Source organism: Benincasa hispida, chromosome 2 (assembly GCF_009727055.1).
Source record: "Benincasa hispida cultivar B227 chromosome 2, ASM972705v1, whole genome shotgun sequence".
Lineage (NCBI taxonomy): Eukaryota > Viridiplantae > Streptophyta > Magnoliopsida > Cucurbitales > Cucurbitaceae > Benincasa > Benincasa hispida.
The window spans coordinates 5,037,487-5,050,378 of record NC_052350.1 but is presented as its reverse complement, the minus strand read 5'-3'; the positions used below and the strand labels follow the sequence as shown (position 1 = coordinate 5,050,378).

The window sequence follows — 12,892 nt, the reverse complement described above, 5'->3', positions numbered from 1 at the left end:
ATTAGCGGGAAAATTCCACAAATTTCACTTTCTAAAACACCTAATTTTCCAGTTTCTTTTGCTGGTTTTGTGCACTTTATCATGGATTTGATTTGCATGCATAACTTCATTAAATAGAAGTTGATTCAGTTGAGAAAACTTTGGCATGCAAGTTGAATTTGATGAAGAAACTGTTCTTCATTTCATAAACTCAAAATCACATAAAATTCTCCCAAAATTCCCTCAAATTATTGCTCACTTTGGATCCCTCAATCCAATCTAAGACATGAAATTAGTAGAGAATATCCTTGTAGTAGTCTACAAGTTCTTGAAGAGAATTCACGGATTAATTGGAGCAATTTGGTAGAATCTACAAAAGTATTCTCTTAAAACCCTAAATTCTGGAAAAACCATGAACATGCATGCTAATCCACTAAAATTGATGTAGTTAGAGTGCTTAGAATCCTAATATCTTCCCTTTGTTGAATGTCCACATTATCATCTATCCCATGAAGCTCGCCTAGGTAGTTTCATATGCATTTCGTCTGTACTCGGTGAAGGCTCGTAAAGCTCGACAGGATATCTTAAAAAATAGTTTGTCTTTTTTTTTTTACATATTTCAACATTTTTTTTGTACCCAGTGAAGCCCGATTGGGTAATTTCAATCGATTTTCTTTGTACTCAGTGAAGTCCCGTCAGGTATCTTAAAAAAAGTTTTTCTATCTTTTCTTCATGTTTTTTTTAACTTCCCAAAAAAAATTTTATGCCATTTAAAAAAAAGAAATAATCAAGCAGACAAGTATAACTACAAGCAAATGAGTTCTAACATGAAAGAAATTATCGAACTATTGAATACAAAATGAAATGCATACCTTTTTACGGAGGGTACAAAATCACAACTTTGTGAAGTATATGTTTTGGACTTGATAAAAGATTTTTCGTTCTAGAGATAATTTGGTGAAGAGATTTTTTTAGTGAATCACAATTTCATTTAGAGAATTTTTTGTAAATATAATTTTTTTTACCGTGAGTTGTGAAACAAACCATTTTGGTGGAAAAAAAATTGTGAATTAATTTTGGTTGTATAACAATTTTTTGATGGTAGGTTGATGAAAAATTTTGTGTGGATTAATTTGATAGATGGGTGATTGAAATTTAAATTTGAGAATTTAATAAGGAAACCTAAGAGTAATTATACAGTTTGACAAATCCCGAAAGGGGTCACTTTGGTCGATTTTCCATAATTCTAATGCCAAAGTAAAAGAATCTCTTCTTCTTGGTCGTTTGCTTCTTCTTTCCTTCTCTGTCCAGCGCGAATCCCCGCGCCACCGCCACCCCCCCCCCCCAATAGATTCCTAACCTATCTTCATCTTCGAGGTCCTTCGAAAATGGTGGCTCCAACGAGATCGGAGGCCCTTTCGCTTCTTCGCTCTTTTCTCCGTACAGCTCGTCACTTCTGCGATTACAACATCAGAGAGTACGCCAAACGACGTGCCGTCGACGGCTTCCGCCATAACCGCAACCTTTCCGATCCTCCATCCATCTCCTCCGCCTACGCCGACGGCAAGGCTCAGCTTGAAGTTGCTAAAAGACAATCCGCCGTGTACTCCCTCTATGCGCCCAAGGTAAAGAGCATCATGGAGCCTCATCGCACAAACTGAATACGGAAGCTCTTTTGCCCTAATTCTTTGTAATTCTAATTCTATTATGACAGATTTCGTGAGTTAGGGTTTATTTCTGCTTCGCGGATCTTTACTTGATTGGCTTATCATATCTTTTCTACTCAGAATTCAATAAGTCGTTTGTTCTGTGAGATTTGCCTGTGGGTTTTGTTTGTTTGTTTTGATTTATCAATCCTTGATTGTGGGATGGAATTTGAAATATTTGGTGATGATGAACATGATTAGACTCTTCTTGGTTTTGATTTTATTGGATTTGATACACTAATCAATTTTGTATCGTCCATTGGAACAACACACTTTTAGTCTTGACAAATTGTAGGATTGATTCAGTTTGGAATTGCTATATGAATCTTGATTGGTTCGAAAAGTTGTTTTTATGATTGTTTTTCAAAATAATTATTCGACGATGAAGCTGTTAGAGATAATTGTATAATACACCCACCAAAATTCAAAATTTGACTGCTTGCTTACCTCAAAAGTTACCAAATATAATTTCCTTTTTCCCACTTCCTCTTCTAATTTCACCCATCAATGAATAGTGAAAAATCTTATAAAAGTATTGTAATTAAAGTGTGGGTGGAGGAATTGAACGTCAGAGCACGAGGTTATGATGAAAACTATGATAGTTGAACTACTTCCTTCTTGATAATTATTTCAAGAGTCAAATTAACTTCAACTATTTCAAGAATTGGTTTTTAAAAACTGAGCCAAATTAACTTCTGACGTTTTAGAGTCCAATGATTTTTTTTTTTTTTCTTCTCTTGCGGCAATATCCCACTTTTTGGGGAGAATTTATAACTGTTTGGGATCCATAAAAAGTTGCTAAATAACCCAAAAGAGAACTTTTGATGAAAAATATGTAATTATCTGCAAATTACATTATCAACCAGATTGCCCTTGCAATAACCAAACTATTTCACAACTGTTTTGACCAAAATATATATATATTATGTTTGTTTCTTTTTGGACGAAGAAAGACATACAGGAAAAGACTGTAAACCAGAAGGGAAGCCAATCCAGTCAAGCATATACCATCATATTTGTTGATGGCAAAAATGAGATGAGACCTTGCAAATCTGCAATCTACTTTCTAAGCAGATGACGAGCACGCTGGTTAGCATTATCAACACGAATCGTGACCTCGTCGGCATCATCAAACAAGTGATCCAAAGCTTTATTTTGCCTGAAATAATGACATTGATTCAAGCTAAGTTAAATAAAAAACAAAAATAAAAGATACAGAAGAAAAATTGGCATTTCAACCCATTTGGTAACATTTTCGTTTTTTTATTTCTCATTCATATCTTTTCTATTTCTCCTAGGCAATTTGAGAAATGATTCTAAGAAAAAAAAAAAAACACTTCAATTTCTTCAAAAATTGAAGACAAGAAACTTCCTGTTACAAACGATCCTAATCAACTTATTCTCTAAGGCTATAACAACGCACCTGTCTAGTTCAGATCCCATATCAACAGCCATTTCTTTAAGCTCTCCCAATATATTGCTCAAATCTGAAAGAGCATCCTCTTGCTTGAACTTTTCCACCTGATTTAGAACAAATTTCTTGTTAAGTGTTTGCAAATATTCTTCTATTCTGCCCCCTTCAAGTTTAAATATTAGTTTATGTATGAGAGGAAAATGCTTGTAAGTGAATTGCTTTTTCTGTAAGTACTTCCATGAGAAGCACTAAAACTGAATAACTACAGACCTCAACTTTCTTAAGGGAGTTGGTTGGCTCAGGATGTGGGGCACGTAAGGACCGTGGATTTGGTGCCCGACTTAACCCCAACTTCTCCCTTTGCTCCAAATGGTTGCCCTTGCTTATAACAGCCTGATCTCCTGCAACCAATTCAAATTTATTTATTAAATGTTATAAAATATTTTTAATGAATTACTTGGTTATCAACTTAATCCATCTGATTAGTGGGAAAGTTAAAACCTTGTTCGTTCTATAGGTTAAGCTTGTTCAAATTAGTTCAAATAATTTAAAATCATATAGATAATATTTATGTTTCTTGTTTCTAGTTTTTTAGAGACATAAGTGTTTATTAAGTGTTCTATTTTTTTTTAATTTTTATAAACATTTAAAAAATTGTTCTCATTATTTTCCAAAACATAAATAAATGTATTATTTATTTATTTTTGAAAATTTTATAACATAAAAAATCAATATTTAATTAAAAAAAAGTATATTTTCATGTAAAACTTTTAGATTATTAAATAATAAAACAAAGAAGAAGAAAAAAAAAGTTATAGAAAGCAGTTCTATTTTTCTTAATTATTTTCTTCCACCGCCAAAGTTTGAAAATATTACCTTCAAAGATAACAGGGCCTGTTATCTGACGACCTTTTTTTGGCTTCCAAGTCTTAGAGAATATTCCTCCCAAGCTTCCAAGAAGTTTCTCACCCTGCAATCAACATCATAAAATATTGATGATCATAACCGAAAGCATTTCAATATCATTACAAAAAGCATCCATAAATGAAGCTAAGCCTATATTGAGTGCATAGGTTTGTTTATTCATGGCTTGGTAATTTCATAAACTTAGACCTATAGAACTCATATTTCACAGTATATACCAACTTTTACAAATTATGAACCCACAATCTACACACCTTTAGGTTTCATGAACTAAGGCTAACACAAACCATGACCCAAATCATCCTCTATATGATGTGTAAGTTCATTAGGATGAAAATAGGGTGAGGGTCAACGAGTCCAACAAGAAGGGAGGCTAAGAAAAGCTAAAACATCCCTTGATTCTCCGCAAGTCAAGTCAAAGAGGACATAAGGAAAGAAAAAAACAGGTTTAAGAGTGATTTTGACATGTTTTTAATCGTTTAAAGTCAATTTTGATAGGATGAAAACCACATTTAAAAGTGTAACCAAACATGAAACTAATTTTGAATGATTATTGAATACGACAAAAAGTGATTTTAACCATTTCAAAATCACTCTCGACATGTCATTCATCATAGTTTATATGGCGGTTAATTCATTCCACATACCCGACTAAGATCATTGTCAATATCAGCAGTAACCACGTGGGTCCGAGTGATTTGTTCACCCTGTTGATGCAGGGCAACTAAGGTTTTGGTTGCATCTTCTCTCATGTCCTCAGCAATCTTCAGGCAGTTGTTGACTGCGTTAGTTGTCTCCTCAGCCTTGTATACAGCATAATTCTCCAACTCCTCCACTGTCTGATTCTCAATCCCACCTGAGTCCCGGAAATCATTTTTGTATCTGTTTCTTGATGACCATGAATATGAACTTGAAGATGAAGAATATGAAGCAGAATTAGTCTCTTGTTCGAGATGATCGTCGAAAAGATTGGAGCTGGGATTTGGTGCTACAGTTGCCTGATGAGAAGAGGTGATTCTTGAGGACTTGTATTTTTGCTTCTTGTCTAAATTATCATTTGAATCAACTGGGTTTGGACTGGGACGAGCAGAATTGTCAGGTTGGCTTGAGCCGTGCCTAGCAACATTTATAGGGGATTTCCTAAAAGGTGACATTTCTGGAAATGCAAATGCAGTAATTCAGCTGATGGTTTTGTGATAAGAACAATGATTCTAATGCTTAGAATTAACAAAGTTTCACCCTGGAACCAAGCAAAGAGTCAAATAATTGGTTGAAGAATTCGATGAAAAAGAAGAATGGATTACACAGATCAGCATAAGAAGATCAAAAGGGTTATAGAGACTCATGATCTGTGGTAATGAAATCAAGTTAGTCAGGAAAATACAACTTATACAGGACACCATATTTCCACAAGAATCATGGAAATTAATCAAACAGTATGCAATCAAAAAGGCTGTTCCTAGTGAAGAATTCGACGAAAAAGAATAATGGATCACACGTACAAGAAGATCAGAAGGGTTCTTAAAACTCATAATCTGTGATAATGAAATCGATTTAGTCAGGGAGATACAACTTAAACAGAACATCATATTTCCACATGAATCGTGGCATTTAATCAAACAGTATGCAATAAAAAACACCATTCCTGATGAAACATATCCTAAAAACCAAATTCATCTCTGAGATAATCCTGAAATGGCTAGTTCATCAATACCAAATCCCACAACAGACAAATCAATAATAAAAGTCCGATTACCCCTCTTCTTTTTACACAAGCTCAGTTTGCTCTAAAACCCAGCAGGCATTGGTGCGCAGTGAAATCATCAGTTCAGAAATCGCATAAGATTTAACAAAAAAAAAAAAAAAAAAAGATTATAAAAATCAAAGCAGGAAGAACGTCGAATGTAAAGCTTCTCAAGAAAACGAGTGGGAGTTCACTCATTCAATTCAAAGAAAAACCCACAAGCATTAAGAAATCAAGAGAAACCCCAGATAAAATTAGAGAGAAAGGAGCAATCATGTACCTTCAGAAACGAAGAACTAAGAGGATCGAGAGTATAATTGATAAATCAGCGAAGACTTGTGCTGGGTTTTGAAGGAAAGAAGGGAACTGAAAGAGGGAAAGAGTCAAAGGAAGACCTGGGCCAAAAGGATCAGCAGGAATTGGAACAACTTGGGGTTTAAGAAGTCTTTGACAAAACAACTATGGAAATTGGCGTGAAAGTAGAGGAAGCCTTTGAATCAATAAACTAATATACCAAAACCAATAAAATTTAAAAACTGGAAAGTGGTTTTTTCGAACATACTTCCAAGAAATGGCCTTTTCTTCATTCCCGCCATTGTTGAACCATTCATGATTCGGTTTAATATCAGTTTTTTAAAACATAGATATCTGCGTCAAATATGTTTAGTGGCAATATCTCAAGATGTTAATGACATGATTGAAGGAAGAAATAAGGCACACTGTTGAAAGTTCTGAAGAATTTTAAAATCGGTTAAATGAATCAACTTAATATGAAATTTTAATGATAAAAATCAAATGAACAGCTGAATTTATAAGCCAAACAGAAAACCATCAGATTATAAAAATTAGGCTTAAATATTATCTTACCCTTATATGTTTTTAACTTTCGTTCGTTTGTTTTTTTTTTACAATATATGGAGTGGTGAAATTAAACTTATATCTTTAATTTTATCCCACTTGAATTAGGCTCATTTTGATAATTTTGATTTGTAGATGGAGGCTCGAACCACATAATACAAAATGTATGTCAATTGAGTTATGTTTACTTTGACAATTTTAGTATGAAACTTCATTCATTAAAATTTTTAAAATGTAATTATAAATTTGTATTAAACTATTTGTATTGTGTATACAACTTACAAATAGGAATCAAAACGATTATTTTTTAAAAATTTAGAAATTAAAACGGTCATTTTGAAAGTAGAAAGACTATGATGATTGAAAGGTGAAAATATAATAACAAAATGAGCCAAAGACAAAAAAGGACTAAAAGTTAAAAGATATAAATGTAAAATAGTCTTAACCAATATATGGATTTAAAGATCTTAAAGAGGAAAAAAAGGAGAAATTATCATAATAAACTTTTTAAGATTTCACAATACAAAATTATTACTTTTTTTGAAAACTCGTTAGAATAGTTTTTTTCGGTGCATCTTGCTCGAGATCGGCCACCGAGATTTAGCTAAAAAATAACTTTTTCTAACTATTGTTTGTTGGTACATCTCGCCAAATTACATACGAAGACTTGTTAATTTTGTAGGTAATCTTCCCAAATCTCATACCAAATCTTATATTTTTTTTTTTCAAATTTTCTACAAATTTGATTATCTTTACTAAATATTATATCAAATTATTATGTAATTTTTCAAATCTTTAGCATAATTTATGTTTTTCACAATTGTATAAATTGCTAAAATTTCAAACGGGTTTTTCAATTATCAAAATAGATTTTCCAAATTGATTCAAGATGCATGGTCATTTTCAAATTTTGAAAAAGATTAAATTTTGCGAAATATTGGGTAAGATTTGAGATATATATTGAATCTTGATGTTAATCTTGCTCGAGATTCCACCTAGAAAATTCAAACATATCTTAATTATGCCCGAGTTTCATCGAGGAAGTCCAATTATATAAAATCTCGGTGTTATTTTATCTGGGATTAACACCGAGATCCACATAATTATAGGAATTTCTAAATTGATTTTTTTATTATCTAAATAATTTACTAATTATCTTTTCAAATTTCTCCAAATTGTGTAATTCTGGCTAGATTATCGAGAAAACCTAAAATAATTGATAAATTAAAAAAAAATAACAAAAATCTCGGTGGCCGATCTCGGATGAGATAGATCAAAAAACTATTCTAATAAATTTTCAAAAAAATTGCTAGTTTTATTAGTGAAAACTCAAACCTATTATTTTTTACAAATTTTCAAAAAAAAAAAAATGATAAATTGTTTAACAGATCATAAATCTCAATCTTGCTCCTGCTGTCTTTCTTCCATTAAATTACAAATTTTGAATAGTTCAAAGTTGAAACAACTCAAATATCCATAGAGCTTCGTGAACAACCAATCACAGAGCAGGAATATAAATGTCAAACAAGAAAAAAGTCAGCCAACATGAAAAAGAAAATAAAAAAAAATTTATAGAAAATCCCTTCATTCTACAATTGGTGACTGATAAATAAGACTTTTGGCAAGTTGGGCTGCATTGAGTTTTGGAATATACAAAGGGAGACACTTTGAACGGCCGAAACGTGAAGCCAAAGTGAAATATATCAATTTAAACCATTTTATTATGAAATATAATATAATTAGGTTGTTTTCAAATATTGAAAAAATAATCGAAATATTTATTAATATAGCAAAGTTTCACGACCTAATCTATCTGAATCTATCTATATCATGATAGACACAGATAATAGTCTATCTACTGTAATACTTTGCTATTATTTGTAAATATGTTCAACAATTTTTTCATTTAAAATAGTTTTTCATATAATTAAATTCACTTGATAAAATTAATTTATTTAAAAATTTAGAACAAAACATTTATGATGGTAAGCTTTTTTTTTATTGGACCGAATATCCATTTAGACTTTATTTATGACATGGAGTTTCATCTCAATTAAAAAAATAACTCATCTATCTTATAAACATTATTAAGGAAAATGTCCTTAACGTTGATCAAATTTGAAATATTATAGTATGAAAATAATAATAACCTCATATTTTATAGGTAGTTTTTGCAATTTTGATAGAATGGAAGGAGATATATATAATTGACCAATTAACAAAATAATAAAATGTCACCAAATATGCTTTCTTTAGGAATTAGAAACTTGGCCAAAATACCAAGTACTATTATCTACGATATAGTTTACAACTGCAAAATCACCGTCTGTAATTAGAAATCTATGATATCCCTCCGCCCCCTACCAACGACTTATATTTTGACAACTTGAAGTAGAAGAAAATACATCACAAAGAAGAACATATGGGAAACATCAGAAAACAAATACACAGTGATTTGGTTGCGAAAACGGGATGGGTTTTTCTTTTCTCCCAAAGAAACTAATTTGGAAGTGCAGTTACTAGTGGAGGAACTACCATTGACATTCCAGAAGCACCTTGTTTCTTCATCATGGAAGCATGCTTCTGGCCAGCCAGATGAGAATCAAACACCGTCTGGCTATTGCAAACCACATTGCATATGGTGCAGGTTCTAACAGAATCTGCTGCCGTACCGCTTTCGACAATCTTACGTTTCTTTGTCTCCAGATCTTCTGGTGTTTGAGTTGAACTCTTCTGTGTTTTCTGTATATCATCACTACTTGGGTTGTTGGCAGCTGGGTTTTCCATTGGTCCGATAACTGGAACCGTTGCCGATTGTGGAGCATTTGAAGCACCTACATCATTCTTTCCTTTTTCCACTTTTTCTACATTCTTTAAGTGTTTCTTTCCTGATAGGTGCTTGGCATAGATTTCATTGCTGTTACAGCTGATCTTGCAAACCTCACACCAGGCAAACTGAACGACCTTGTTCTTTTTCGGTTTCTTCTTCAAGCTGCCATCGTGTTGGGGCCCGGTAGCAGAAACATAGGGATTTTGGGATGTTAAGGCAGCCTATTCATCAAGAAAGTTGAAGTTTTAATTAAGAGATATATGACCAGAAAGCTACAGCTTTTAGACGAGTTTTAATCTCCATAGCCATATTAAATCTATACAATCTCTGGGATGTAATGCAAACTTCTAGCACCAAAGCTCATAGTATTCATTTGACAATAACTAGAAGAATAGCAATAGCTTCTTATTATATAGCATATCAGATTTGGTGATCAGTAGATTAACATGCACCAAACAACTATATACTCTCGAGCAATTAAAGAAGCACTTATCATCGCTGAGAGATGACGACTCAATGCACAGAGGAACGATGTTTCACAACTCAAACCCCTAGTTGAAGACAGACATCTTCCAACTACAATGATGAGAAGGATGCAACAAAAGTGTCATATTCATATGCCAAGATGATGAATAAGAGCCAGAAAAGCATAAATAGAATAAAATAAGAACAAATACTAAAATTAAACAACCCAATAACCTTGTTCCATTCAACATATGGATCGGGTTTTTTTCATTATACATCTAGTGAAAAAGCTTTCAACACTGCCCAACGTCCCTTGATTTTCCAAATACATCTCCAAACCCCTTTTTCCGATATACTAACAGATATGTGTATCAATAATAATCCAGTAGAAGACAATTTTATAGATCTGGAGAAATAACTTGGATAGAAAAAAAAATGATTGGAGAATACTGCGTTTTTGTCTTAAAAATGAGGCATACAAAAGAATCAACTCATACATTCCAGTAACCCTATGAAAATGGACAGTGATTTCTATTTCATGCTTTCTTTACCATTAAATAATGCATTCATATTTATATTGATAGGAATAAATAAAAGTAAATAGGTATTGAAGGAAAAACCATCAAGAAAAAAGCAAAGGATGACCAGAGTACCACAGTTTAGACTAGCCGAAAAAACCAGTGTGACTCACCTGAGCTGCGTGCTTTTTCCCACTCAGATGTTTATCAAAAACCTCTTGACTATTGCAGACCACGTTGCATACGGTACAAACCCTCGCAGAATCAGCTTTCATACCACTATCTATAAGTTTACGCTTCTTTGTCTTTGGACCTTTACTAGCAGCAGGCACATCTGGAGTCCCCTGTGCTGCCACTTGTCCACTAACATTGCCTGTTTGGTTAGGCATATTTATGTTACTATCAGAGGGAATACTTCGTGTCAAGGAACTGTTCTGTACTTCCAAATTCTTCTTGTGTTTCTTTCCCATTACATGTTTATCAAAAACATCTTTACTATTGCAGTCAATTTTGCAAACTTCACATCGCACAGGTTGGGTGAACTTGGTTTTCACATGTTTCATCCTAGTTGCATTGTGTGCCAAGGATTGAGTTGCCCAATTGCCATTCAGTAAAGAATTAGAACTCGTGGAAGCTATTTGATTCTCAAGCAAAGACTTGAATGCCTACACAAAAAAAGACAAAAATTTAAAAAGATTAATCAAACATGAACTTCTGAGAAATTTTAATGCATAGGATTAGGACAATATGATATAAAGCTATCACTCCCGCCAAATTTGTGGTAAGAAAAAGTTCCATCTCCATTCAAGCAATTGAGATCAGACTAGACGCAGAACTAAGATCCATCATCACTTATGTTATGTTCGAGAGTAGTTTTTTGAATTCCACAATGTGGGGATGGAAATGGCACACAGATTTTTAGTCTTAACCAAGCACGCCTTAGCTTTTGACCATGACCAAAAGCACTTGTGAACTTTTCCATGCATTTGAGTTTAGATGATATTCATAAATAAGATACATCATCACATTGTCCATGTTCGCTAACACTATTGGGATGGCCAAAATTATTTTATCAACACGAAAAAGCACTTTCCACACTAATTTTTCAAAAGAACTTCCAAAGGAACAAAACAAAAGTCAAAAGCACCAAACTAAGTGTGTAGAACAAAACATCTAAATGATTTAGTATCACACACTTTCTTGACTAACAGGTTTCCCAATTAAACATGGTTTGGGGATGGGGGAACGCAGTTCATACGGTAGAATAATTGACTAATCTTGTGCGCATAAATTTCCCACAAAGAACACAAAAATCAAATAACAAAGACAAGAAGACGGACCTCAACCTCAACAAACCCAGAAACAATCTAAGCTACATAGATGATAGACCACCAAAACACAGGAAAATCGACATGTAGAACAGAAATTAAAACAGACAAAAGAAGGGAAAGAAAAAGAAAACTCACAAATCCAGCGGGGTCGGGCTGCGGAACGACCCAATTATGAGAAGCAAGAGCTGGGTCAGCATAAAACTGGGGTTGGGGTTCCAATCCAACATAGGTGGAGGTTAATACGGCGGAATTGGAATAAGGGTCGGTGCCGGGAGGGTGGAGACCGGGCTCGGAAGGGACGCCGGGGGGTAAAACAGGCTGAGGGAAAGGAGGGAAAGAAGGATTAGCATTCACAATGTGAGGCTGAGGAGGGAAATAGAGAGGGACGGAAGAAGAAGAAGAGGAAGGAGGAGGAGGTTGCTGCTGATGAAACATCAGGAGAAAGGGAATTGAAGGAAAACGAAGTTGAAATTCAGTTTAGGATCAGAATCAAAACTCCCAACAAGTTCTGAATTCTCAAGTCTCTCCGTTCAACAACGCGGTGGAGATTGGAATCGCCTCGCTCGCCTACTGCCGGGGAGATTTTGCATCGCAATCCTGGATTGTGGACTATGGAGCTAGCGGATAAGAGAGAGGGCTCACCAAATTCTTGGGCCTTCCGCCATGACTGACGACCCTGGGCTCAAACAATTCTTCCATTTGCGCGAGTTTGAGACCGAATCGGAATCAACCTTTCTCCATCTCAAATCCATTATAGTGGAATTTTTAAAAGCAACCATTTTAGTTTTTTCTTTTTTCCAATCACAATTTAATTACCACGATTACATTCAATAAATTTCTTGCAAAGTTACAACATAGTCATAATTTTGAGTTATAATGGTTGATGCCAAAAACCGAATAGTCAGGAGAGTACGCGACAATAATGATAAATTTATTTAGAAGGAAAAATATGCAACCGACAAAGGAAATCATTCAAAATATTTTGACCGACATATCACAAGTTCAGTGACACAGGAACGATTATTTCAAACCAAACGTATTAAATTGACAAATAAATCAAGTAAACAAAACATGTAATCGGGATCCCAAAAAAATTACAAAGATAATGTTCAAAACAAAACTG

At 33.8% G+C, this 12,892-nt stretch overlaps 3 protein-coding genes across 5 annotated transcripts; 1 reads left to right on the top strand and 2 right to left on the bottom strand.

Annotated features, from left to right (window-relative positions):
* The first annotated feature begins 1,198 nt into the window (after window positions 1-1,198).
* Window positions 1,199-1,939, top strand: LOC120071524 (LYR motif-containing protein 4-like). Its single transcript, XM_039023847.1, has one exon. The coding sequence runs from the start codon at window positions 1,368-1,370 to the stop codon at window positions 1,638-1,640; it is 273 nt and encodes a 90-aa protein (XP_038879775.1). The 5' UTR covers window positions 1,199-1,367; the 3' UTR covers window positions 1,641-1,939.
* Window positions 1,940-2,480: 541 nt separating this feature from the next.
* On the bottom strand, window positions 2,481-6,395 carry LOC120071504 (SNAP25 homologous protein SNAP33-like). Of its 3 annotated transcripts, none has more exons than XM_039023824.1 (6): window positions 6,048-6,395; window positions 4,671-5,263; window positions 3,976-4,069; window positions 3,370-3,500; window positions 3,109-3,206; window positions 2,481-2,844 (listed from the first exon to the last, which is right to left on the bottom strand). In XM_039023824.1, exons 2-6 carry the CDS (start codon window positions 5,175-5,177, stop codon window positions 2,745-2,747), a joined length of 930 nt encoding a protein of 309 aa, XP_038879752.1. In that variant the 5' UTR covers window positions 5,178-5,263; window positions 6,048-6,395; the 3' UTR covers window positions 2,481-2,744. The 3 variants fall into 3 exon arrangements, with proteins under 3 accessions (XP_038879752.1, XP_038879751.1, XP_038879753.1); XM_039023823.1 differs by having other exon boundaries at window positions 4,671-5,179; window positions 6,048-6,394; XM_039023825.1 differs by lacking the exon at window positions 6,048-6,395 and adding an exon at window positions 5,780-5,994 and having other exon boundaries at window positions 4,671-5,179.
* A 2,462-nt stretch (window positions 6,396-8,857) lies between these two features.
* On the bottom strand, window positions 8,858-12,513 carry LOC120071844 (zinc finger protein 346-like). Its single transcript, XM_039024237.1, has 3 exons — window positions 11,905-12,513; window positions 10,612-11,103; window positions 8,858-9,676 (listed from the first exon to the last, which is right to left on the bottom strand). Exons 1-3 carry the CDS (start codon window positions 12,202-12,204, stop codon window positions 9,125-9,127), a joined length of 1,344 nt encoding a protein of 447 aa, XP_038880165.1. The 5' UTR covers window positions 12,205-12,513; the 3' UTR covers window positions 8,858-9,124.
* Between the last annotated feature and the right edge of the window lie 379 nt (window positions 12,514-12,892).

Bases quoted from the DNA above. Each gene is read 5' to 3' on its own strand.
- LOC120071524 (XM_039023847.1), top strand. From the start codon at position 1,368: ATGGTGGCTCCAACGAGATCGGAGGCCCTTTCGCTTCTTCGCTCTTTT.
- LOC120071504 (XM_039023824.1), bottom strand. From the start codon at position 5,177: ATGTCACCTTTTAGGAAATCCCCTATAAATGTTGCTAGGCACGGCTCA. The intron at 3,501-3,975 runs GTAATATTTTCA...AATTGGTTGCAG, and splicing joins AGGCCCTGTTATCTTTGAAG to GAGATCAGGCTGTTATAAGC. The intron at 3,207-3,369 runs GTCTGTAGTTAT...GTTCTAAATCAG, and splicing joins ACTCCCTTAAGAAAGTTGAG to GTGGAAAAGTTCAAGCAAGA.
- LOC120071844 (XM_039024237.1), bottom strand. From the start codon at position 12,204: ATGTTTCATCAGCAGCAACCTCCTCCTCCTTCCTCTTCTTCTTCTTCC. The intron at 11,104-11,904 runs GTGAGTTTTCTT...TTTTTTGTGTAG, and splicing joins AGCCCGACCCCGCTGGATTT to GCATTCAAGTCTTTGCTTGA. The intron at 9,677-10,611 runs GTGAGTCACACT...CTTGATGAATAG, and splicing joins GGAAAAAGCACGCAGCTCAG to GCTGCCTTAACATCCCAAAA.